This window comes from Salvelinus sp. IW2-2015, linkage group LG26 (assembly GCF_002910315.2).
Source record: "Salvelinus sp. IW2-2015 linkage group LG26, ASM291031v2, whole genome shotgun sequence".
NCBI lineage: Eukaryota > Metazoa > Chordata > Actinopteri > Salmoniformes > Salmonidae > Salvelinus > Salvelinus sp. IW2-2015.
The window spans coordinates 12,454,621-12,481,924 of record NC_036866.1 but is presented as its reverse complement, the minus strand read 5'-3'; the positions used below and the strand labels follow the sequence as shown (position 1 = coordinate 12,481,924).

At 43.9% G+C, this 27,304-nt stretch overlaps 1 protein-coding gene across 5 annotated transcripts; it reads left to right on the top strand.

The window, feature by feature from the left end:
- Positions 1–1,265: 1,265 nt before the first annotated feature.
- On the top strand, positions 1,266–27,304 carry tmprss9 (transmembrane serine protease 9). Of its 5 annotated transcripts, XM_070435130.1 has the most exons (18): positions 1,266–1,359; positions 4,727–4,780; positions 5,003–5,182; positions 5,288–5,415; positions 5,521–5,588; positions 5,855–6,030; positions 6,279–6,320; positions 6,422–6,535; positions 6,649–6,814; positions 7,146–7,420; positions 7,535–7,677; positions 8,186–8,447; positions 10,110–10,223; positions 16,063–16,197; positions 23,970–24,138; positions 25,802–26,067; positions 26,204–26,340; positions 26,854–27,304. In XM_070435130.1, the coding sequence occupies exons 3-18, from the start codon at positions 5,047–5,049 to the stop codon at positions 27,013–27,015; spliced, it is 2,493 nt and encodes an 830-aa protein (XP_070291231.1). In that variant the 5' UTR covers positions 1,266–1,359; positions 4,727–4,780; positions 5,003–5,046; the 3' UTR covers positions 27,016–27,304. The 5 variants fall into 5 exon arrangements, with proteins under 5 accessions (XP_070291231.1, XP_023826737.1, XP_023826739.1 ...); XM_023970969.2 differs by lacking the exon at positions 16,063–16,197 and having other exon boundaries at positions 1,267–1,359; XM_070435131.1 differs by lacking the exon at positions 4,727–4,780 and having other exon boundaries at positions 1,272–1,359.

Here is a 27,304-nt window from a genome sequence, read left to right as displayed (position 1 = left end):
AGTTCTTCCACACCGATCTTGACAAACCATTTCTGTATGGACCTTGCTTTGTGCACAAGGCATTGTCATGCTGAAACAGGAAAAGGCCTTCCCCAAACTGTTGCCACAAAGTTGGAAGCAGAGAACCGTCTAGAATATCATTGTATGCTGTAGCTTATTTYACTTCACTGGAACTAACGGGCCTAGCCCAAATCATAAAAAAGAGCCCCAGACCATTATTTATCGTCCACCAAACTTTACAGTTGGCACTATGCATTCAGGGAGGTAGCGTTCTCTTGGCATCCGCCAAACCCAAATTCGTCCATTGACTGCCAGATGGTGAAGCGTGATYCACCACTCCACTGTTCCAGAGTCCAATGGCGGCAAGCTTTACACCCCTCCAGCCGATGCTTGGCATTGCACATGGTGATCTTAGACTTGTGTGCGGATGCTCGGCCATGGAAACCGATTTCATGAAGCTCCGGACAAACAGTTATTGTGCTGATGTTGCTTCCAGAGGCAGTTTGAAACTTGGTAGTGAGTGTTGCAACTGAAAACAGATGATTTTTACGCATTATGTGCTTCTGCACTTGGCGGTGTGAGCTTGTGTGGCCTACCACTTTGCGGCTGAGCCGTTGTTGCTCCTAGACGTTTCCACTTTACAATAACAGCACTTACAGTTGAACGGGGAAGCTCTAGCAGGGCAGACATTGTATGAATTGACTTGTTGGAAAGGTGACATCCTATGGCGTTGCCAAATTGAAAGTCACTGAGCTCTTCAGTAAGGCCATTCTACTGCCAATGTTTGTCTATGGAGATTGCATGGCTTTGTGCTCGATTTTATACACCTGTCATCAACCGGTGTAGCTGAAATAGCCGAATCAAATAATTCGAAGGGGTGTCCACATACTTTTGTATATATAGTGTGTATCCAATCAAAACTATTTTTGATTTGACATTCAACTCCTATGAAATTCACATTTTTTAGCTCAAAATAAATGTCACAACATTTCAAGTAATTCCATGATTAATACTAGGGAGTACCCTTTGTTTTTATTTACGTGTAGATTTTTACACACCTTATAATACTGTTAGGTCACATCATTTGTACAATGAAGCCTATGTAAACCGGGATGTAGCCAAAACCTTTTTTAAGGCTCTAGGTGGGATCAGGGTTGGTGGGAGGGGGGACTCAGAGGATTTGTGAAGGGAAGTACATGAGCACAAGGTGATTCTAGCGCCTTCACGCCCACTGGCAGGTTGAACAAATACTGGACCTGTTTCCGATGTATTTAGTCTCCATGGATCTTTTGTCTGTCCCGACTCATCCTCTGAAAAGGATACTGTGATCGTCAGTGTCGGACATTGGAGACGGGACAGGTGAGTTGGCATACTTTAAATCGTTTTACTTTTACTGTAAGCAGTAACTAATGAGTGCTAGCACCTGTCGTGTCGAATTGCTCACATAACTTTATGCGTTAAAGTGGCGCTTAGTGTTTCTAAAATTACATTCAACTAGTTTAGGCTGCTCATCTCACAATGCCGTTGGTGGCGTGTAGACTCATAGCATTTGTTTTTCTTACATGGACTTCAAACAACAGACTACTTCTCCTATTTTTCATACTTTTTATTTGGCCTATCCATTCCTTAGGGCGATCCATTACTCCGATGCGCCTTTGACGGATGAGCGTACGTTTCGAAATCGGCCAAATTGAAGCCATCAAATAAGAAATTTAGATGAAAATCATAAACACCTAAGTATAGCCTACTAAATATGTATAGTTTTATTTCACCTCCACTTTTATTAATAATACCAATGTCTATTGATATTGATTGTGCATGTTTACTCATAGTAAATTGCTAGCTTTCTTTGCATTAGTAGCTAGGTTTTCATCCATTTCATCCAATTGCTCACAGATTTTCATGCGATTGTTCTAAAATCCGCATAAAGAAAATATCCTATGTGAATTTTCCCACCATTGGTGTTTCCACCAAATGGACTTGTTGACGATAAAAATCAGTGCGTGGTGATTTAGTGCACACAACATTTACTTTTTCGTTAACATTTTCATGTACCCAATCAAAACATAAAGTTCATTGTGTTTCTATCGAATTTTCAACTTTACCGATAGTTCTTGTCACAAAAACGGTTGAGTTTAATAGCAAATGTGCTTACTCTGGTATTGGCGTGTGCAGGCCTGCAGATACAACGCAGGTAGTAGGCTAGACGTGATGAGATTATGTATAACAGCGAGAATATTTGTATTTGTCAAATGGCAGTCAAGCATTGACCATGTCACCAGAATAATACCCTCGATATTTATTGGAAAGGAGCATCAAAATCACCTTGCAGTTTTCACCACCCTGGGAAGTTCATCATAATTTATGAAATCTGTAGCCTAATAAAATGCATGGTTTCCAGAGTCATAGTGGGAGGGCCACACACCATATCATCGCGTGAAGTTTACTTATATTTGATGATTATTATATCAATATTTGCGCATAAAGGCTTTTCCACCGCCATTTATAGCATTATTCATTTTACCAACACAAAATATCCCACCATGTCGAACTAAAAAATGATCTGTTGGCATTTATAAAATTATACCCAAACTTCCTGTTTCCATCACAACTGTCTTGATTTTTTAAATAAGGTATAACTTTACTCGCATAAAAACTGTGGATGTAAACGTGGTTAGTAGCTAGGTTTCCATCCAATTTGCAACAGATTTTCATGAGACTAGTCTAACATCCGCAAGAAAACAATATGCGCATTTTCCCACGAGAGATGTGCTTCCATCAAATGGGTTTGTTGCAGATAAATCTGTGCGTGAGGATGTAGTGCACATAAAAATACCTTTGCGTTTAAATTCCCATGTACCAAATATAAAAAWAAAAAAGTTACATGGGTTTCCATCGCATTTTCCACTCAACTGAAAGTTTTCGCACACAAAAGTACTATCTGCGCGCTGTTGGCTAGAGTGCACGAATATCCTACATGATGAGATTATGAGGGCTATTATGAACAAAAGAGCGAGATTATTTGTCAAAATTGTTTTTATTTTAATTTAATTTTTTCCACCAGGTAGGCAAATTGAGAACAAGTTCTCATTTACAATTGCGACCTGGCCAAGATAAAGCAAAGCAGTTCGACACATACAACATCACAGAGTTACACATGGAGTAAAACAAACATACAGTCAATAATACAGTAGAAAAATAAGTCTATATACAATGTGAGCAAATGAGGTGAGATAAGGGAGGTAAAGGCAAAAAAAGGCCATGGTGGTGAAGTAAATACAATATAGCAAGTAAAACACTGGAATGGTAGATTTGCAGTGGAAGAATGTGCAAAGTAGAAATATAAATAATGGGTTGCAAAGGAGCAAAATAAATAAATAAATACAGTAGGGGAAGAGGTAGTTGTTTGGGCTAAATTATAGATGTGCTATGGTAGCCAAGCATCGAAAATCATGTCACCAGAAAAAGACCCTTGATATTTATTGGAAAGTCGCATCAAGCTCATGACCTTGCACCTACACCACCCTGTGGAGTTCATCATTTATTTAATTTGTAGCCTAAAAACTACATGCTTTCCCGAGTCGTAGTGGGAGGACCACACAACATCTCATCGCACAGCCTGGTCAACCAGCCAGCCAGCGTTTAACTACAAGTTTGCTTCGATATTATGGTTATTATATCAATATTTGTGCATAAAAGGGTTCCACCGAAATTTCTAGCATAATTCATTTTACCGACACAAAAAGATCCCACCTTGTCTAGCGTTTTTGGTTTTGTGGACATTTGTAAAGTTTACCGAAACATTTTCTGTTGCCATCAGGCCTGTCATTACATTTGTTTTATCTTACTGTGTACTTTACTCGCATACAAAGGATGGATGAAAACCTGGTTTAAAACTTTCAATGGCCTAGTTAAATGGAATATTTAGTTCCATTGTTCCATGGTGGTGTATTTCCACTAATGGAATAACATTGGATGGGAGACCAGCCTTTTCTCCCCATGAGAGCCGCACCCATCATTATGATGACCTTAACAGAGTTATGCAATGTAAATATTATCTGGTCAAAAATAGATATCTCATGTAACTAAATATCACCACAAGTTGTAGTATCATTGCGGGATTAAGAAGTTCGACCAGTAGACCTACAGTATATTCCATTACCCTAAATCTTTGCTAGCTAAAGCTCCGCCTTATCTCAGCTCACTGGTCACCATAACAACACCCACCCGTAGCACGCGCTCCAGCAGGTATATCTCACTGGTCATCCCCAAAGCCAACACCTACTTTGGCCGCCRYCTTTCCTTTCAGTTCTCTGCTGCCAATGACTGGAACGAATTGCAAAAATCGCTTAAGTTGGAGACATATCTCCCTCACTAACTTTAAGCATCAGCCATCTGAGCATCTTACCGATCGCTGCAGCTGTACATAGCCCATCTGTAAATAGCACACCCAACTACCTACCTCATCCCCATATTGTTTTTATTTACTTTTTTGCTCTTTTGCACACCAGTATTTCTACTTGCACATCATCATCTATTACTTCAGAGTTAATTTGCTAAATTTGAATTACTTCGCTACTATGGCCTATTTATTGCCTAACCTCCTTACTCCATTTGCACACTCTGTATATAGATTTTTCTATTGTGTTATTGACTGTACTTTTGTTTATCCCATGTGTAACTCTGTGTTGTTTTTTGTCGCACTGCTTTGCTTTATCTTGGCCAGGTTGCAGTTGTAAATGAGAACTTGTTCTCAACTGGCCTACCTGGTTAAATAAAGGTGAGAGAAAAAAAAATGGCCCTAAAATTTCATACCCATCTTGCCATTATTCTTTATAACTTTCTGTTAAATGGGGTTTGATATGCTTTACGTAGAGTAGGCTACTATTACAGGGTTAAATTTAAGGTGTACAAGCTACTATTACACGGTGTGCCAAAAAAAGGAAAGCCTGCAATGCATTTCCCAATCTTTGACTGACTGAGTATTCCATTCTATGTGCAGATACTGGAATGCTCTGTATGAGGTAAGGTTGCTTTGAAGCCAACATGGAGTTAAAGAAGGATCGTGAGTGGTCCCCAGGGGAAGCCGCTCCTACTCCCCCCAACTCTGTCTGCTGTAGGAACATCACCCTGGCTTTCATCCTAGTCTTATTCATCAGCRTCTTTGTGGGCTTGTTGGTTGGTGAGTCATGTGACTTACATAATGCTTATTACCGATAATGTATCGGCTATTTGAGTAGTAATAATCAATTGCATACAGATGTTTGATCCTCTCTGACATCAACAGCATACTTGGTGGAAGAGGAGCATTACTTCATGGAGACGGTAGAGTTGAAGGGTCTCAAGTATGGCCCTGACCTGCAAGWTGAAAGCTCTGCATTCTCTATAGTGCTCACTTTTACTCTAAAGACTAAGGTAAGAGCTGACTGCACTGAGATCCTGGGGCCTGATTTCATGTCACACGTTCACATTTTAATGATTTTATTAACAAATAGTTCAAATCTTTCAATCCACTTGCAGATCAAGAATATTTTCATTGCCTCGTCAATAGCACATCACTATATCGACTGTAATATTGTTACCTATGGGTAAGTCCAAAGATAATGAATGTTACACTGAATAATAACATATGCCATTTAGCAGATGCTTTTATCGAAAGCAACTTACATGCATGCATACATTTTACGTATGGGCGGTCCCGGGAATCAAGCCTACTATCCTGGCGTTGTAAGCGCTATGCTCTACCAACTGAGCTACAGAGGACCGCACATACTTATATGAAATGTATAGTAAACAAGTGTTTTAGAACCTTTTATATTTGTTTACTTTAATTTGATGTTTCCCTTTATTCCAGTAACATCAATGGCAATGTGATGGCCACATATCGACTGGTCTTCAGCGTGTCCAAGGTCCAGCAGTACTCTGATAACTTTATTCAGGACCTTTTAAGGGTAGGACTGAACGCCCTGTTTCATGGGAAGCCCATAGAAGTGCCTGAGTTTGGAGAGATCAACACTATTGTTTTACTGGGTACTATGTCATCTTTTTTTGTCCGATAGTTATGATGTATGATAGAAAATCCCACTCACACTCAAACACCCTGACTAACATATATCCTGATTGTAGTTACAATGTTTTGACCAAAACAGATCAAGAGATGTTGAAAAAGAGGGGGTATAGATAATGCATAGTTCACAACTATCATTTAAGTGTATAGTTACATATTATGTCATGCTTTCTTCCTCATCCAGTCTTTTATTTTCGTGTTCACTCCCCAGGGGCCAGTGGGAAGTCATTCTATAACATTGGAGACGATATGGGTGAGTGTTTCTATTCTACTCTGATATTGATTGCTCTAGAAAAGTCAAGGCGCCGCAGGTCAGGGTTTTCCGTCTGACCATATGATACTGTCTCTCCTCAGCCAGCTGTCCTGACAACACTTTTACCTGTGACAATGGGGAGTGTGTCACCAAGGTCAACGCCGAGTGTGATTTCATCCCGGACTGTGCCGACGGCTCTGATGAAGCTTACTGCTGTAAGTGCTCTTTAACCTCTATGACTGACAGACAGAGACAGACAGTCAGGACAGAGAGAAACACTAAAACATACAATTTTCACAATATACTAACTGACTGCTGTTGTCCCCAGCCTGTGGGACACGCCCGGCCATGGGCAGTAGAATAGTGGGTGGAGTGGATGCCCGTCCTGGGGAGCTGCCCTGGCAGGTCAGTCTGAGGCTGCATGGCAGACACAACTGTGGAGCCTCCATCATCAACAGCCATTGGCTTGTCACTGCTGCTCACTGCTTCGAGAAGTAGGTTACTACACCATGCACCAGTTTCCACTAGATAGCACAGCCACAAAGTCAAAATTGGATTTAGCGTAAAAATGTGGTCTTAATTTAAGGTTAGGGTAAGGCATAAAGTTAGCAGTGTGGTTAAGGTTAGGGTTAAGGCTATGTTCAAAATCTCATTTTAATCAGAGACATTGTAGAAATATGTGGGGTTTCTTTGTGGCTGTGGTAACTAGTGACAACCCCTTGCACCTGTCAATAGACTTGCCACACATAGGCTATCAACGTTGAGAAGTGAGGAGTGTCAGTTTGAAGTTGAGTGAATTGACCTCTCTTTTCCAACTCCCTACAGGGACAATGACCCAAAAGAATGGACAGCCCTGGTAGGAGCCAGCCTGGTGAGTGGAGAAGAGTCAGAAGCCATCTCTGTGAACATCAAGTCTGTGTTTGTGTCCCCAGACTACAACCCTATGACCACTGACAACGATGTGACCATGCTGGAGCTAGAGACCCCTCTCACCTTCAGCCCCTACATTCAGCCTGTCTGTCTGCCCTCCTCCTCCCATGTCTTCAGCCCAGGCCGGAACTGTGTGGTGTCAGGCTGGGGGGCTCTCAACCAGCATTCCTGTGAGTTAACTTTGAATTTGTTTTTACAACTACAGCATAACTAAAGTCACACCTTTGCAAGTTACCCTTTGTATTGTGGTGCTCACTGACCCTGCTCTCTGTTGTGCTGTGTAGTTGATACGCCACGATCTCTACAGAAGGCAGTGGTTAATATCATTGATTCAAAGGTCTGCAACAAGTCGTCCGTTTACAGAGGCTCTGTGACCGACAACATGATGTGTGCTGGCTTCCTACAAGGGAAGGTCGACTCCTGTCAGGTGAGAAAGAGAGAGCGATGAGCCTGAAAAGCTATCCGCTTGGAGTCTTTGACATTTTTGTTCCCCTACAGGGTGGCTCTATTTAAGTAATAAGGCCAACATATATATATACACCCTGGCTAAGGGCTGTTGTTAAGCACGACACAATGTGGAGTGCCTGGACACAGCCCTTAGCCGTGGTATATTGGCCATATACCACAAACCCCCAAGGTGCCTTATTGCTATTATAAACTGGTTACCAACGTAATTAGAACAGTAAAAACATATTTTTTTTACATACCCGTGGTATACTCACGGCTTTCAGCCAATTAGCATTCAGGGCCCGACCCACCCAGTTTATAATACTATTATACATACAAAATACATGTCCTTTTTTTCTATTATTGTTGTGTGGAATGTGTACTTTGAGTTCAAATAACACATTGACCCTTAGGGCTGTCCTACAAATAGTGGGCTGGGATTATGGCATGTTGACAAATTCCCTGATTTTATATTAAATCACTATCAGGGTGACTCTGGAGGGCCATTGGTGTGTGAGGAGGCCCCAGGGCGGTTCTTCCTCGCTGGGGTGGTGAGCTGGGGCGTGGGCTGTGCTCAGATCAACAGGCCAGGGGTCTATTCCCGCGTCACCAGGCTACGCAACTGGATCCTCAGCCACACCAACCCTGGCATGGTCCACTACCCTGCCCACACCCCGCCAATGGTGCCAGTTACGACACCAACAGTCAGTCCTATTTCCAAGACAATGGTAGCAGCCCCACTCCTGCATGGTAATTTTGGAAGCAAGGTTATAGAGACATTTTAGGTAGTTGATGTTTGATCATTCGGAAAATTTTCAGACCCCTTGACTTTTAAAACATTTTGTAAGGTTACGAACTTATTCCAAAATTGATAAAATTGTTCTGTTCCCCCTCATCAATTTACACACAATACCCCATAATGACAAAGCAAATAAAGTTTTAAAGAAATTTTTGCAAAAAAACAACAACAACAATTGAAATATCAAATTTACATAAGTATTCAGACCCTTTAAACAGTATTTTGTTGATGCACCTTTGGCAGCGATTACAGCCTTGAGTCTTCTTGGGTATGACGCTACAAGCTTGGCACACCTGTATTTGTGGAGTTTCTCCCATTCTTCTCTGCAGATCCTCTCAAGCTTTGTCAGGTTGGATGGGGAGCGTTGCTGCACAGCTATTATCAGGTCTCTCCAGAGATGTTCGAGCGGGTTCAAGTCCGAGCTCTGGCTGGGCCACTCAAGGACATTCAGAGACTTGTCCCGAAGCCAATCCTGTGTTGTCTTGGCTGTGTGCTTAGGGTTGTTGTCCTGTTGGAAGGTGAACCTTCGCCCCAGTCAGAGGTCCTGAGCGCTCTGGAGCAAGTTTTAATCAAGCATCTCTCTGTACTTTGCTCCGTCCATCATTCCCTTGATCCTGACTAGTCTCCCAGTCCCTTCCGCTGAAAAACATCCCCACAGCATGATGCTGCTATCACCATGCTTCACTGTAGGGATGGTGCCAGATTTCCTCCAGATGTGACGCTTGGCATTCAGGACAAGAGTTCAATCTCCGTTTCATCAGACCAGAAAATCTTGTTTCTCATGATCGGAGAGTCCTTTGGGTGCCTTTTGGCAAAATCCAAGCGGGCTGTCATGTGCCTTTTACTGAGGAGTGGTTTCCGTCTGGCCACTCTACCATGAAGGCCTGATTGGTGGAGTGCTGCAGAGATGGCTGTCCTTCTGGAAGATTCTCCCATGTCTACAGAGGTACCCTGGAGCGCTGTCAGAGTGACCATCGGGTTCTTGGTCACCTCCCTGACCAAGGCCCTTCTCCCCCGATTGCTCAGTTTGGCCAGGTGGCCATCTCTAGGAAGAGTCTTGGTGGTTCCAAACTTCTTCCATKTAAGAATAATGGAGGCCACTGTGTTCTTGGGGACCATCAACGTTGCAGAAATGTTTTGGTACCCTTCCCCAGATCTGTGCCTAGACACAATACTGTCTTGGAACACTACGAACAATTCCTTCGACCTCATGGCTTGGTTTTTGCTCTGACATGCACTGCCAACTGTGGGACCTTATATAGACAGATGTGTGCCTTTCCAAATCATGTCCAATCATTTGAATTTACCACAGGTGGACTTCAATCAAGTTGTAGAAACATCTCAAGGATGATCAATGGAAACAGGATGAACCTAAACTCAATTTTGAGTCTCATAGCAAAGGGTCTGAATACTTATGTAAATAAGGTATATTTTTTTATTTTAATAAATGTGCAAAAATGTCTAAAAAACAGTTTTCGCTTTGTCATAATGGGGTATTGTGTGTAGATTGATGAGAATTTTAGAATAAGGCTGTAACGTAACAAAATGTGGAAAAAGCGAAGGGGTCTGAGTACTTTCCGAATGCACTGTAAGTAATTGTGTTTTTTTGGCAGCTGTGAACTGTAGTGAGAACTTCAAGTGCAGGGCTGGGGAGTGTGTCAGCAAAATGAACCCTGAGTGTGATGGTGTCATTGACTGCTCTAACGAGGCTGATGAGAAGAACTGTGGTGAGTTTATCGCTGGCCTGTCTCACAAACGTCTCAGTTGTCAACATACAATGCCTTCAGAAACTATTCACACCCTTTGACTTTTTCCACATTTTGTTGTGTTACAGCCTGAATTTAAAATGGATTMAATTTCAACTTTGGGGCACTGACCTACACACAATACCCGATAATGTCAAAGTGGAATTATGTTTTAAGAAATGTGTACAAATGAATGAAATATGAGTTAAGGAGTAAAAATKTGCATAACAAGTCACATAATAACTTAGTGCACACTCTAATAATAGTGTTTAACATGATTTTGAATGACCCCACACATACAATTTTTTGTCGAGCAGTGAATTTCAAACACAGATCCAACCAAAAATACCAGGGAGGTTTTCTAATGCCTCGCAAAGGGCACCTATTGGATTTCACCATGAGGCCAATGGTGACTTTAAAACAGTTACAAAGTTCAATGGCTGTGATAAGAGAAAACTGAGGATGGATCAACAACATTGCAGTTACTCAACAATACTAACCTAAATGACAGTGAGAGTGAAAAGTAGTAAGCCTGTATAGAATAAAAATATTCCAAACATGCATCACCTCTTTTCTGAGTACGGTATATAACCAGCTTCTCAGGCGCTATCTCAGTGTGCTTCATTCTATATTTAGTATCACGTTTCAACGTAAGACCCAGATGCAGACAACATTGAATTAACAACAGTTTAATAATCCAACAGGGGCAGGTAAAGACAGTTCAAGGGCTGGCAGGGGTCAATAATCCAGATAGGTGGGGCAAAGGTACAGGACAGCAGGTCGGCTCAGGGTAGGCAGAGGTCAGTAATCCTGATAGGTGGGGCAAAAGTACAGGATGGCAGGCAGGCTCAGGGCAGGCAGAAAAGGTCCAAACTAGAAAACAGGAACAATCGAGAGACAGGAACAGAGGGAAAACCCAGGGGCGCCACCTGGCTTCCGTCCTGGGTGCATACCTGGTTGACCGGGGTGTCGGCATTGGAAATCCGCAATGAGGCCCTGGCGGGGAGCCAGCACTTCTCCTCCGGGCCATAACCCTCCCAGTCAACCAGGTACTGGAAACCCCTGCTCCGAGGTCGAACATTCAGGAGACACCTCACCGTGTATGCCGGTTGGCTGTTGATCAGACGAGGGAGAGGGGTGGGCCTGGAAACAGGAGACAAAGGGCTGTGCGACATGGGTTTAACTTGGGACACATGAAACGTGGGGTGTATACGAAGGGTACGGGGCAACAGAAGATGAACAGCAGAGGGGCTAATCATTTTAGAGATGGGAAACGGGCCGATAAACCGGGGGGAGAATTTGCAGAATTCCACCCGAAGGGGCAAATCCCAAGTGGATAGCCATACCTTCTGCCGAGACGATACCGGGGAGCCGGGGTCCGATGGCGATCCGCTTGTCGTCGATACCTGGAGATGGTCTTGAGGAGGGCCGACCGGGCTCTCCTCCAGTTACGACGACAGCGGCGGACAAACATCTGAGTAGAAGGTATGCCGACCTCTTCCCTGCCCGGGGAAGAGCGGGGGCTGATACTCCAGGGAACACTCAAATGGCGATAGCCCCGTGGAAGAGCAAGGAAGGGTGTTGCGGTCGTATTCCACCCACACAAGCTGCTGGCTCCAGGTGGTGGGGTTGGCAGAGACCAGGCAGCGCAGTCTTGAGGTCCTGGTTGACTCGCTCCAACTGATCATTGGACTGGGGGTGGAACCCAGAGGACAGGCTGGCYGACGACCCAATGAGGGTGCAGAACGCCTTCCAGAACCGGGATGGGAACTGAGGCCCCCGGTCGGAAACCATGTCCATGGGCGGTGCATGGATCAGGAAGACGTGCTGCACCATGAGCTGGGCCGTCTCCTTGGCCAAGGGTAGTTTGAGGGGATGAATGAAGTGGGCGGCTTTGGAAAACCGGGCGACCACAGTCAGGATGGCAGTGTTGCCCTTAGACGGGGGGAGACCCGTGATGAAATCCAGAGATATGTGGGACCAGGGACAGTGAGGGACAGGCAGTGGTTGCAGAAGACCAGCCGGAGCTTGCCGAGGAGTCTTGTTCTGACAAACACAGCGACATCCGGAACCATAGTAGGCCACCAAAAGCATTGTCACACGAAGGCCAGGGTCTGACGGGAGCTAGCCTGGAGGAATGGGCCCACTCCAGGACCGCAGAGCAGACAGCGTCAGGCACAACCATCCGGTTATCTGTGCCCCCCCATGGTTCGGCTAGGACCACTGCGCCTCCCGGACCTGTTTCCCTATACCCCAGCTGAGTGCCGTCACCAGGCATGAGGTGGGAAGGATGGTCTCGGGCTCCGGGGTGGTAATTGTGGGGCTATAGCGGCGAGACAGGGCATCCGGCTTGACGTTCTTGGACCCCGGCCGGTAAGAGAGGGACAAGTTGAACCGGGTAAACAGCAGGGCCCATCTCGCTTGTCTGGAGTTGAGGTGCTTGGCGGTGCAGAGATACTCCAAGTTTTTGTGGTCGTTCCACACAATGAACGGATGTTCCGCCCCTTCCAGCCAGTGCTTCCATTCCTCCAATGCCATCTTCCCCGCGAGAAGCTCCCGATTCCCCACATTGTGTTTCCTCTCCGTGGAAATGAGGCGTTGGGAGAGGAAGACACAGGGATGCAGCTTAAGGTCCAGGGCAGAACATTGGGACAGGAAAGCCCCCACTTTGACATCCGAAGCATCGGCCTCCACCACAAACTGACTGAAAGGGTCAGGATGAACCAAGATGGGAGCAGTGGTGAACCGGTGTTTGAGGTCCCGGAACACCCAGTCAGCGGCAGAGGACCATGTGAACGGAACCTTGGTAGAGGTGAGTGCAGAAACTGGGGGGGATCCAGGGTGCTGTAACACCATATAAAGCGACGATAGAAGTTGGCAAACCCCAGGAATCGTTGCAGCTGCACACTGGACATAGGCCGAGGCCAATCCACCACCGTTCTCACCTTCCCGGGATCCATCTGGACACTCCCAGCAGAGATGATGTAACCCAGAAAGGGAATGGTGGAGCGATGCAACTCGCACTTCTCCGCCTTCACAAACAGCTGATTCTCTAGAAGGCGTTGAAGAACCTGACGGACATGGAGCACATGTTCTTGGGGGGAGCGGGAGAAAATGAGGATGTCATCAATGTAGACGAAGACGAACCGGTTCAACATGTTGCGAAGAACATCATTTACCAGAGCCTGGAACACAAAAGGGGCAATCCAACAGGGGCAGGCAAAGACAGTTCAAGGGCAGGCAGGGGTCAATAATCCAGATAGGTGGGGCAAAGGTACAGAACAGCAGGCAGGCTCAGGGTAGGCAGAGGTCAGTAATCCAGATAGGTGGGGCAAAGGGACAGAATAGCAGGCAGGCTCAGGGTCAGGGCAGGCAGAAAAGGTCAAAACCGGGAAAACTAGAAAACAGGAACAATCGAGAGACAGGAACAGAGGGAAAACCGCTGGTAGGCTTGATGAAACAAAACGAACTGGCAACGAACAAACAGAGAACACAGGTATAAATACACAGGGAATAATGGGGGAGATGGGCGACACCTGGAGGGGGGTGGAGATGATCACAAAGACAGGTGAAACTTTTGATATCTCCAGCAGTGATAAGTATACTTTTTGTCTTTATCTGTTGTTGTCTAATACTGTCTTTTTGTGAGCCAGGGCCATCTACTTTAAGTGCTGCCTGTCTTCCCAGTAGCCTACTTGCTGTGTGAACTGCTGACTACTATTAATTTGCTGATTATTGTTGACACATCAACCAGAATTAAGGGGCAGGGCAATTTGTGACTGTTGTTGTTTTGGTAATCAGTGGCTTTATTGGGAAGGGAGTGGTTTCTCCTCTCCTAGGCAATCAGCAATTAGTACCAGGAGGTGTGCTCTTCACCTTTGCAAGGCAATTAGCAATACATATTAGTACTTCAGTCTCCCCTGTTTTCTCAGCGGTGGTCTTTTCAGCGGCAGTTTCGTCACAAAACTAAGACCATTGCCGAATCAAAGACGGTTCAGCCGAGTTCTTCTGCAGAGTTATTTGAGGAAGGAAGGAAAGGAAGGCTCCACACCACTCTTTCACTTGAGTATCTTACCTAGTTATTTTCAAATTATCTAATTTTGCTGTTTTGTAGCTTTGCAACTATGTGTGTGTTCCCAATTCGCTCCTCTTCCTGTAGGCTTTACAGACGCTCCCCACCCCTTGGCTGCAACCTTTCTAATTTAGTGTACCCGGCGCGTACAACCCATGTGGAATTCCTGGTCTCTGGCAGCGTTTAGAACTGCAATCTGCGGTCAAGAACGTTGAGTTAATCTCAGCCTATGCTGCCCTTCAGTCCCTTGACTTTTTGCCCCGATGAGACATGGATCACCCCAGAGAACACTGCTACTCCAGCTGCTCTGGCTTCATCTGACAATGTTTTCTCTCATAGTCCGAGATTATTTGGTCGTCGCGGTGGTGGCACAGGGCTACTAATTTCTCCTAAGTGGAGATTTTCTATTTTCTGCCTCTCACCTGTCCATCTCCTCATTTGAATTCAATGCTGTCACTGTCACTTGTCCACTAAAGCTTAACATTGTTGTCATCTATCGCACACCAGGTGCCCTTACAGAGTGCTCTTTGAGGTTCCCTCAATGAGCTTGACACCTTGATAAGCAAATTTCCTGGCGATGGCTCACCGCTCTTAGTACTTCAACCTTCCTGTCTGTCTTYGATTAATTTCTTTCCAACTCTCTCTTTACCCTCCTTGCCTCTTTTGACTTCACCCTTTCCTAGTCTCCTCCCAATCACAAGGCAGGCAATATGCTAAACCTCATCTTTATTAGATGCTGTTCGCCCCCAGTTCTCTGATCACTACTTTATTTCCTTTTCTGTGTCCCTTTCCTCCAATCCTAGTCACTCAGCCCCTACCCAGATGGTAATGTGCAGTCGCAATCTTCGCTCTCTCTCCCACTACTCTCTCCCCTTCTATCCTATCATCTCTCTGTTCTGCTGAATCCTTTCCCCTCCTGTCTCCTGATTCTGCCTCTTCAATCCTACTCTCCTCCCTTTCCGCATCCTATGACTCGCACTATCCCTCTTTCCTCCAGGCCGGCTCAGCCCTCCCTTCCTGCTCCATGGCAGAGTGACTAATTGTGAGCTTACAGAACAGTGAAAATGGAGGAAAACTATACTTCTGGAGGACCTATCATCCTTCCACTCCCTCACTCAACCTTCTCTTCCTCTGTATCCGCTGCTAAAGCCACGTTATATCACTATAAATGTCAAGCTACTGCCTCTAACCCTAGGAAACTCCTTAATCTTCCACGCCCTCCCCTCCCTCCTCCTCTGTGGACGACTTTGTCAACCACTTTGAAAAGAAGGTTGACGACATCCACTCCTCATTCACTCAGCCTATTGAGTCCACTGGTCCCACTCACAYCGAACTACCCTACGCCTTGACCTCTTTCTCCCCTCTCTCTCCAGATGAAATCCTGCGACTAGTGAGGTCCAGCCGCGCGACAACCTGCCCTCTCAACCCCATCCCCTCCTCCCTTCCCTAGACCATCTCTGGAGACCTCCCTCATAAACTCATCCCTGACCACTGGCTGCGTCCCCTCTGACTTAAAATAGCCTGACTCGCTACCCTCTTCAAGATACCAACACTTGACTCCTCTGACATCAAAAACTACAGACCGGTATCCCTTTATTTGCTTTCCAAAACACTTGAGTGTGCTGTCTCTGACCAACTCTCTCGCTATCTCTCTCATAACAATCTTCTTGACCCTAACCAGTCATGCTTCTACTCTTCTCTGTGTCACTGCCAAAGCTAAATGTCTATCCTCTGTTCTCATCCTCCTAGATCTAACCGCTGCCTTCGACACCATGGACCATCAGATCCTCCTCTCCACCCTCTCAGGGCTAGGTGTCTCAGGCTCTGCACACTCTTGGATTGCATCCTACCTGGCAGGCTGCTCCAACCAGGCAGGGTTTCCAGGTCTAGATACAATTCCCAGCCCAATGACCACTCAAAACCTGCCCAAAAGGCCTGAAAACTTTCCGCATTTATACAATAAACCCTTTTTCCATAACGTTATCGAGACAATTAAGAAGGAATATCTATGTAACTTGTAACAACGTTAGAAGCAAAATTCGGTTGATCAAAATAATAATTATTGCGAGCTATGACATGACGTAATAAAATAATTTAAATATGTCGCAAGAGAAAAGATAATTTGCCCCTATTAAACTCGCCAGATCATTTTCCATCAATGGATGTGGATTTAACTAATTTGACTGCTATGATTAAGCAATAAGGCACGAGGAGGGTATGGTACTGTATATGACCAATATACCATGGCTGAGGGCTGTTCTTAAGCATGACGTAACGCGGAATTCCTGGATACAGCAATTAGCCGTTGTATATTGGCCATATACCACAAACCCTTATTGTTATTATATACTGGCTACCAACATAGTAAAAAAAAAATTGGGGTCACTTAAAAAATGAATGTTGGGCTATTTTATGGCAATTGTGCCATTATTATGTGTCAGACGTTAAGACTACAAACCGTTATAAATGGCCCATTTGAGAGATTGACTTGTAATTTCAATAGGCATAGTCCACAGTAGCGGTGGACGGGTAAAATCACCGGGGAAGCCAATCGAGAGAAAAATGTCATATTACAACCTGTGTTGTGATAACTACATTGTTTTCTCTATAACCTGTTAGTTCATATGCCTTTAGACAGTGATATATAGGCCTAAGGCCGAGACAATAAGAAGTGGCAGAATAAATTCAACCATACATTTATTTCATTACAAAACCGGAGAGCAACATCTGTCCGGTGAAGTCCACAAAACATATTGGAATTAACAAACAGTTACAGGACCTATAGCAATGTCAAGCAAGGCAATGTTTCCAACATTTTTTGTACAACAAAACAATTATTGATTTAGAACCATGGAGAGTTACCTCAAGTCGCAAAGAAAACTATATCTGTCTCCACTGTTCCAGAACCATTTCAACATCATGTAATCACCTATTCTTAGTCTAATACAGTAACAACTAAAAGATACCAAAAATGATTTAGTCCAATCAACGTAAGCTAAATATGATGTGGCTGTCCATGGTACTGATGTCTCTCTCTCGGTGTGTGTGTGTGTGTGACTCAGCCTACAGTACTAGTAGAGAAACKCCAATGCCATCCTCCTCTTTCATGTTGCCTAAACGGTCTATGACTCTGTCATACAGTACACGCTTTTAGTTTTTGTTGTCCTAGGCTACCTGGCTTAAGTACTTGCTTGAGGGGCCTCCCGGGTGGCGCAGTGGTCTAGGGCACTGCATCGCAGTGCTAGCTGCGCCACCAAAGTCTCTGGGTTCGCGCCCAGGCTCTGTCGCGACCGGGAGGTCCGTGGGGCGACGCACAATTGGCATAGCGTCGTCCGGGTTAGGGAGGGTTTGGCCGGTAGGGATATCCTTGTCTCATCGCGCTCCAGCGACTCCTGTGGCGGGCCGGGCGCAGTGCGCGCTAACCAAGGGGGCCAGGTACACGGTGTTTCCTCCGACACATTGGTGCGGCTGGCTTCCGGGTTGGAGGCGCGCTGTGTTAAGAAGCAGTGCGGCTTTGGGGGGGGTTGTGCTTCGGAGGACGCATGGCTTTCGACTTTCGTCTCTCCCGAGCCCGTACGGGAGTTGTAGCGATGAGACAAGATATTAATCCTAGCAATCGGATACCACGAAAATTGGGGAGAAAATGGGATAAAATKTATTTAAAAATAAATAWATAATTTTTAAAAAAGTACTTGCTTGCTAGCCTAACATCATTTTATGGGCAACAATACGCCAGGCCATCTTGTTAACATGTCGAACTCCCACCCTCTCAGGTTAGGGGCCAGTACGGAGAATTAAGTAAAACCACAAGTCCAAATCACTATCTACATCCATGGCTAATTTAGGAAAGGGACAWTTTTAGCTAGCTAGCCACCGGAGGACAACAACACAATGAGATCCAACAATTAAAGTTTTTTTTCTGTCAATAATGATATTTGACTTGTARTGTGATTGGTCTGAAGCCAAATCCAAACTGGCTTCCCTTTACACTTTTTTTTTTGGTGCTCCAGGACCATTCACAGTTGAGCTCGCTCAGTTTAGCTCAACGCTGATTGGCTATTATTTTATGTATATATACTTWAAAAAAAAATCAAAGTAGGCCAAATGACTTCCCTTGTATTCAATGCTAATGGTGGCAGCAATGTCACACTCTTTCTGACCAAACATCAACAGATAGATATGCTACACATACTGAGACAGAGGGGCACTGTTCCGTTCCCTCGTTTGCTTTCTCTGGTGAGATAAGTTCAGCCTCTTGGGATTGAATGACATTTATGAAAAAGAGAGAGACTAAAGATTCATTATTATTATTACTATTATAATTTTGAGACTAATTCAATCAACATGAATAGGGAGGCGATTTCGAGGTAAGAAGTGCTTGCGTTTCCCAATAGCCAGCTGGAATAGGCTACTGAGGATGGGGTCATCATTTCAATCACTGAATTAAATATTAATAATATGTATATGAACTGAATATGCTTGTCAACAACAGCTAGTGTTTTTATTTTATATATGTTTTACTTGTAGCCTAATCTGTGTACTGTTACGGTCAATGTAATGCGTTCTAACAACTGATCGGCAATTGCGATAGAGCTTTGATAACTGCCGATTGAATTAATTAAACATGGCCATTAATAATTGCATAATAACACAAGGCTACAAATTGGCACAAATTAATTTGCAATGACTCCAGTGATATCGTTAATTCCACATATTTATTTGAGCAAATGTTAGCCTACAGTAGCCTACAATGGTATATACATTAATAGGCTAATTGATGGCGAACAGAGGCAAATGTCAGTTGCATTGAGGACTTTTCCCCATAAAATGAACCAGGCGAGGGATTTCCATAACTTCCATTTCAGATTTCCAATCGCGCAGCCCCCGATACCCAAGAACTGATGAGCATGCGTAAAACACTTCGCTTGATACCGTTTTCTTTAAGAGAAGTCGACATTAGAATGGAGCTTAAACCACCTCAGCGTCAAGTTATGTAATGCGCTCTAGTGCCCACAAAGTCGTTTTCCAGTGCTTTGGCTCATTTATTTATTTGATGTGCATCAGTTCTAGCGTGTTAATGTTTTATGGAAGAAGGGTTGTAAAAAAGTAGGCGTCTGCATAATGACAACCTATACTGAACAAAAATACAGTGAACAAAAAAWATATAAAAATGTTAACGCAACATGCAACAATTTCAAAGATTTGACTGAGTTACAGTTCAGATGAGGAAATCAGTCTATTGAAATAAATTAATTAGGCCCTAATCTATGGATAAAACATGACTGGGAATACAGATGTACATCTGTTGGTCACAGATACCTTAAAAGAAATGGGCCTCACAATGGGCCACAGGATCTCTAAAATGCAATTGCGTTCGTTGTTTGTAGCTTATGACTGTCTATAACACCACCGCCACCATGGGGCACTAAGTTCACAACGTTTACATCAGCAAACCGCTCGCCCACACAACGCCATACACGTGGTCTGCGGTTGTGAACCCGGCTGGATGTACTGCCAAATTCTCTAAAACTATGTTGGAGTCTTATGGTAGAGAAATTAACATTACATTTTCTGGCAACAGTTCTGGTGGACATTCCTGCAGTCAGCATGCCAATTGCACTCTCCCTCAAAACTTGAGACATCTGTGGCATTGTGTTGTGTGACAAAGCTGCACATTTTAAAGTGGCCTTTTATTGTCCCTAGCACAAGGTGCACCTGTGTAATGATCATGCTGTTTAATCAGCTCCTTGATATGCCACACCTGTCAGGTAGATGGATTATCTTGGCAAAGGAGAAATGGTCACTAACAAGGATGTAAACAAATATGTGCACAAAATTTGAGAGAAATATGCTTTTTGTGCAGATGAAACATTTCTGCCATCTTTTATTTCAGCTCATGAAACATGGAACCAGCACTTTACATGTTGCGTTTATATTTTTGTTCAGTGTACATAGCCTGCCTACAGCTAGTAAAAAGTTGTCATGACATGCGCGAGTGCTGCTCTTGCTCCTCTCACTCAAGTGGCTCAGCCAATAGTGGACTAAGCTGCCTGCTGCAGTGCTCTCTCAACACACACACCCCTCCAGCCCTTCCCACCACTCACTCACTCAGAAACAGCCTGCCTCACTGCCTGACAGTCAGCAGCAGGTCACAGTGAAATAATTTTTAAAGAGAAATGCCATGGTGGTCGCGGTATAACTTAATACACTATATATACAAAACTATGTGGACACCCCTTCAAATTAGTGGATTCGGCTATTTCAGCCACACCTTTGCTGACAGGTGTATAAAATCGAGCACACAGCCATGCAATCTCCATAGACAAACATTGGCAGTAGAATGGCCTTACTGAAGAGCGCAGTGACTTTCAATGTGGCACCGTCATAGGATGACACCTTTCCAACAAGTCAGTGCGTCAGGTCAACTGTAAGTGCAGTTATTGTGAAGTGGCAACATCTAAGAGCAACAACGGCTCAGCCGTGAAGTGGTAAGACACACAATCTCACAAAATGGGACCGCCAAGTGTTGTAGCGCGTTATAATTGTCTCTCCTCGCTTGCAACACTCACTACCGAGTTCCAAACTGCCTCTGGAAGCAGCCTCAGCACAGTAAATGTTTGTCGGGAGCTTCTTGAAATGGGTTGTCATGGCTGAGCAGCCGCACACAAGCCTAAGTTCACCATGCGCAATGCCAAGCATTGGTTGGAGTGGTGTAAAGCGCGCCGCCATTGGACTCTGGAGCAGTGGAAACACGTTCTCTGGAGTGATGAATCACACTTCACCATCTGGCAGTCTGACGGACGAATCTGAGTTTGGCGGATGCCAGGAGAACACTACCTGCCCGAATGCATAGTGTCAACTGTAAAGTTTGGTGGAGGAGGAATAATGATCTGGGGCTGTTTTTCATGGTTCGGGCTAGGCCCCTTAGTTTCCTTGAAGGGGAATCTTAACGCTACAGCATACAATGATATTCTAGACGATTCTGTGCTTCCAACTTTGTGGCAACAGTTTGGGGAGGCCCTTACCTGTTTCAGCATGACAATGCCTCCGTGCACAAAGTGAGGTCTATACAGAAATGGTTTGTCGAGATCGGTGTGGAAGAGCTTGACTGGCCTGCACAGAACCCTGACCTCAACTCCATCGAACACTTTTGGGATTAATTGGAATGCCGACTGCGAGCCAGGTCTAATCGCCCAATATCAGTGACCAACCTCACTAATGCTCTTGTGGCTGAATGGAAGCAAGTCCCGCAGCAATGCTCCAACATCTAGTCGAAAGCCTTCCCAGAAGGCTGTTACAGCAGTAAATGGGGGACCAACTCCATATTAATGCCCATGATTTTGGAATGAGATGTTCGATGAGCAGGTGTCCACATACTTTTGATCATGTAGTGTATTTCATTTTGGATGTCGGCCCACCACCTCAACCTCAACTAGGCGGAGCTGCTCTTCCTCTCGGGGAAGGCCTACCCACTCAAAGACCTCTCCAGCACGGTTGACAACTCCCCGGTGTCCCCYTCCCAGAGTGCAAAGAACCTTGACGTGAACCTAGACAACACCCTGTCGTTCTCTGCAAACATCAAARCAGTGACTCGCCCCTGCAGGTTCATGCTCTACAACATCCATGGAGTATGACCCTACCACACACAGGAAGCGGTGCAGGTCCTAATCCAGGCACTTGTCATCGCCTGTCTGGACTACTGCAACTCGCTGTTTGCTGGCTTCTCACTTGTGCCATCAAACCCCTGCTACTTATCGAGAATGCTGCAGCACGACTGTTGTTCAACCTTCCCAAGTTCTCCCTCGTCTCACCACTCCTCTGCCCACTCCACTGTCTTCCAGCCGAAACTTGCATCCACTACAAGACCATGGTACTTGCCTACGAAGCAACAAGACAAACTGCCCCTCCTTACCTTCAGGCTATGCTCAAACCCTACACTCCAACCTGAGCACTCTATTCTGCCACCTCTGGTCTCTTGGCCCTCCCACCCCTACAGCTTTCCCCTGAAGCTAAGACACCAGAGTTCCTGCCCATCTTCAGAAAAACTTCTGAAACCTACCGCTTCAAAGAGTATCTTAAATAATCCCACAGCACCCCCCCCCCCCCCCCTCACCTGACACCTTCCTTAGCTCTGACTTTGCTGATACTGTAGCTACTTATGAGTAAAAAATGTTGTACTTTCTATGTCTGATATGTGGTTGTCTCACCTAGCTATCTTAAGAAGAATGCACTAACTCTAAGTCACTCTGGATAAGAGCATCTGCTAAATGACTAAAATGTAAATAACGGACTAAAGTAAAACTGCAGAAATTGTGGCAAATAAATTAACTTCATGTCCTGAATACAAAGCGTTATGCTTGAGGCAAATCCAACACAACACATCATTGAGTACCACTCTTCATATTTTCAAGCATATTGTTGGCTTCATCATGTGGTCATGTGGTATACAGGTATACTTGTCATCGGCAAGGACTAGGGAGTTTTTTAGGATAAAAAGAAATGGAATAGAGCTAAGCACAGGCAAAATCTAGACGAAAACCTGGCTCAGTCTGCTTTCCAACAGACACTGGGAGACAAATTCACCTTTCAGCAGGACAATAACCTGAAACACAACGCCAAATATACACTGGAGTCGCTTACCAAGACGACATTGAATGCTCCCGAGTGGCCTAGTTACAGTTTTGACTTAAATCAGCTTGAAAATCTATGACAAGACTTGAAAATGACTAAGACTTGGCTGTCTAGCAATAATCAACAACCAACTTGACAGAGCTTGAAGAATTTTTTGAAGAATAATGTGCAAATATTGTACAATCCAGGTGTGCAAAGCTCTTAGACTTGCTGTAATTGCTGCCAAAGGTGATTCTAACATATATTGTGTCACGTTCTGACCCTAGTTATTGTGTTAATTGTTTGTTTTAGTGGGTCAGGACGTGAGTTGGGTGGGCATTCTATGTTATGTGTTTCTATGTTGGGTTCATGTTAACTAGCCTGATATGGTTCTCAATCAGGGACAGGTGTTTTACGTTTCCTCTGATTGAGAACCATATTTAGGTAGGCTGTTCACACTGTTTGTTTGTGGGTGATTGTTGCTGTGTCTGTGTTTGTGCACCACACGGTACTGTTTCGTTTTGTTTAGTCTGTTTGTGCGTTCTTCGTGTTTATGTTAGTTCGCATGTTCAGGTCTGTTGACGTCGTTTGTTGTTTTGTAGTTTGTCTTCTATTTTTCGTATTCGTTATTATAATTAAAATTCATTATGTCTACATACCTCGCTGCGTGTTGGTCCGATCCATGCTCCTCCTCGTCTGAGGAGGAGAACGACTTCGACAACCGTTACATATTGACTCAGTGGTGTGAATACTTATGTAAATGAGATATTTCTGTATTTAATTTTCAATAAATTTGCAAAAATTTCAAAAAACATGTTTTCACTTTGTCTTTATGGGGTATTGTGTGTAGATGGGTGAGAAACAAAATATATTTAATCAACTTTGAATTGAGGCTGTAACGACAAAATGTGGAATAAGTCAAGGGTATACTCTCTGAAGGCACTGTATGTAGCAGATGTAGATGGACCCAATTTTACAATCCCTCTTCAAAACATTGATGACTTTTAAAGTTCTAAGTTGCCATCCTGTACTCTCTCTCTCCTTAGACTGTGGCATGCGTCCGGCAGTGGGCTCCCAGAGGATTGTGGGTGGCTTGACTGCACGGAGGGGGGAGTGGCCATGGATTGGCAGCCTACAGTATCAACGCTTACACCGCTGTGGAGCCACTCTCATACACTCTAAGTGGCTCCTGACTGCTGCCCACTGCTTCAAAGGGTACAGAATACATCACTGTCTGTCAGGGCCTAACATGTATTGTAGACCATTCACATTGTCACATACTGTAGAAGAGTGATTCCTCATGGAACCCAGACAAAAAAAGACTATGATTTGGGGGATTTTCATGAAATGTAATCCAAGGATTAGTCCTTTGGAGGAAAGATTGTTGACATACATTTGACATTTGTATCTAAACGCATAATATAGAAATTATTTATCAAAGTTGGCATATTTATGACATTTTGGCCTTACCCAGGCCTCCTTTAAGACTCCCTAATGTTTAATCTGTAGATGCTACAAAGCAAACATTGGTGTCATATGAAGCTTTACCACTTGCTCTGTAATATGAGTAGTATTTAGATTTCCAAAACTGTTTTTTCTTTACATTAATTTATGAATATTGACAAATATAAACATACATTTTTCTATACATAATATACTCTACGTGCATATCAAAGTTCCAGAGCGGGATCTCTGCTAGTTTTAAAGTTATGGCCTGTTTTAGTATATAGAGAAATTGGCATAGTCGGCAATGTATCCAATCACAGCACTTTCTTTTACTTTATCCATTGCACATCCAGCAAATCACCAGCAGAAGGTGAACATTTTGAATCCATTTTCACATTCACTCTTTTGGTAACACTTACAAATTTGATCATAACTCTAAAAGTAGCAGGGATCCCACTTTTTAAATTGTGATATGCCCGTAGAGCAGGGTTCCCCAACTGGCAGCCCATGGACCGAATTTTGCCCCCCTAGTGTCCTAAGCAAAAACATGTTTTATTTTTTCCATTGTTGGACATAAAATACTAAAAACACCAGGAAATCAACTCCAATTTATTTTAATTTTGGAAATCTGTTCCCAAGTATTCCCACGCATAATAGAGAGACGTGATCGTATACAAATGTAAGCATGGTTTGAAATGATTGTTTTAGTCAAATATTATATCTGTTTGGGATTCTTGCAGTCAACAAATTATTTGTAATTATGTTTCCGGGCCCCCGACCATCCGCTCAAGAAAATAAAATCGGAATCTAGTTGATTGACTCTGTCGAAGAGTATATTACTTTCAACAATGTAAAAAATTGCCAAATAAATTGTCTTTTCAATATTCAGCTTTATATTTTTCAATATTCATAAATTAATGTTTAGAAAAGTTATTGAAATCAAAATACTACTCATATTACAGAGCAAGCACGTGACACCCATGTTTGCTTTGTAGCACCTACAGATGAAACACTAATGAGTCTGGGTAAGACATGAGTAAGGCTAAAATGTCATAAATATATAAACTTTTATAAATTATTTCTCAATTGTTCTAGATACAACTGTCAAATATGAGTCAACAATCCTTCGTCTAAAGTACTATTCTATGGATTACATTTCATGATAATCCTCAAAGTCATGGATTTTTTCGTCTGGGTTTCATGAGGAATCATTCATAAATTGTTTACTTACACAGGGAGGGACATAAGATTCCCCATAACATATCCTTTCATTTTTAAGAATAGGGTAAAGGTGTGCATGTCTGTCTGTCTCCAGTGCACCTCATAACTAACTGTATATAGAACATTCACTTCTACACATACTCCAAAATCCATTCCCTGCCTAAACGGCCAGTTAAATCATCAGCTCATTGTCCTCATCTCATCACCGTAGTAACTCCAACCCTGTCGCCTGGTCAGTGAGTCTGGGTTCAGTGCTGAGGTCCGGGGTGGGAGCTCTGGTTATCCCCATCCAGAGGATCATATTGCACCCGGGCTTCAACAGTACCAACATGGACCATGATGTGGCCCTGCTGGAGATGGCTGTCCCAGCACCCAGGTCCTACACAATCCAGTTGGTTTGCCTCCCCTCTCCTGTACACACCTTTCTGAAGAACACTGAGTGCTACATCACTGGCTGGGGCTCCATGAGGGAGGGAGGTGAGAGTAATATCAGATATCAAGACATTCTGTTGTGATAAAATGTTTCATATGTTCAAATAAGTGATGTGTGTATAAATCTTGAAATGTCATTATTTGACTATGTGACTCATGTTAACATTTGTCTCACCCACAGGTTCTTTGACCAACCTGCTCCAGAAAGCTGATGTGAACATCATCGAGCAGTCAGACTGCCAGCAGGCATACGGCAACAGCCTCACCCCAAGCATGATGTGTGCCGGCTACATGGAGGGGGGCAAAGACACATGCCTGGTAAGAGCTCAAATGACATGAAGTGCAGTGCACACTATCTCCAAGTTGGATGCAACTGAAGTCTTTCAAAACATTTAAACTCAAGATAAGTTAACATTTTAACTTATCTTTTAAAGTTAACTTTGAGTGGTTGTTTATTCTAAGAAACTGCTGCACTTAAGTGATGCTTATCTTTACATTTTTTCTCCTTAAAACTGCAAACGGCAGTCAGCCTCTTCTCTTAAGCTGCTTATGTAACCAAGTCAGCCGATTTGCATTCCTGGGTCCAGGCATCCAGCGTCTAGCTAGCCAAATGGCACTCTACTCAGCAAAATAACTAAAATAATGCCACACGCAGTCAGTTCTCAAAAGTACATTTATGGTGACAAACATCTAAATCAGGTGACTTATTTTTGTTCTTATGCTCTAAAGCCATCTTCCCAGGACCAATGCACATTTTGGATGTACTTATTGCCTTGTATTTTCAATTCTCTAACAAAGTTGTCAACCGAGATCTCCGTTTCTGAAACGCAGGGAGATTCTGGTGGCCCCTTGACATGTCGTGAATTCTCTGGCCAGTGGTTTGTTGCCGGGGTAACTAGCTGGGGACATGGCTGCGGACGGACTGCTTTCCCAGGAGTCTATATGCGGGTCACTGCCATCAGGGAATGGATATCCAACTATCTGCACTTCTGAGGCTATGGAAGAGAGAAGGAATTGAGACTGACAGAGACATCATACAATACTTGAGGACACAAAATGGGTTTTCTACATTGCAGCCACCACTGGCATTTGTGTGTTACTGGTCAAGGAAGATACGCCACCAGTAAACTGCCTGGAGAGTCCAGCTGAAAGTTTAATCTTGGACAATAATGTGGATAACTGGTCCATGGACATTTTACTACAACATACATTATTAAATGGGGAAGTGTATTTATTTTAGTCTTTGTGGGTCCAAAAATATATTTCATTTTATTGGCATTTA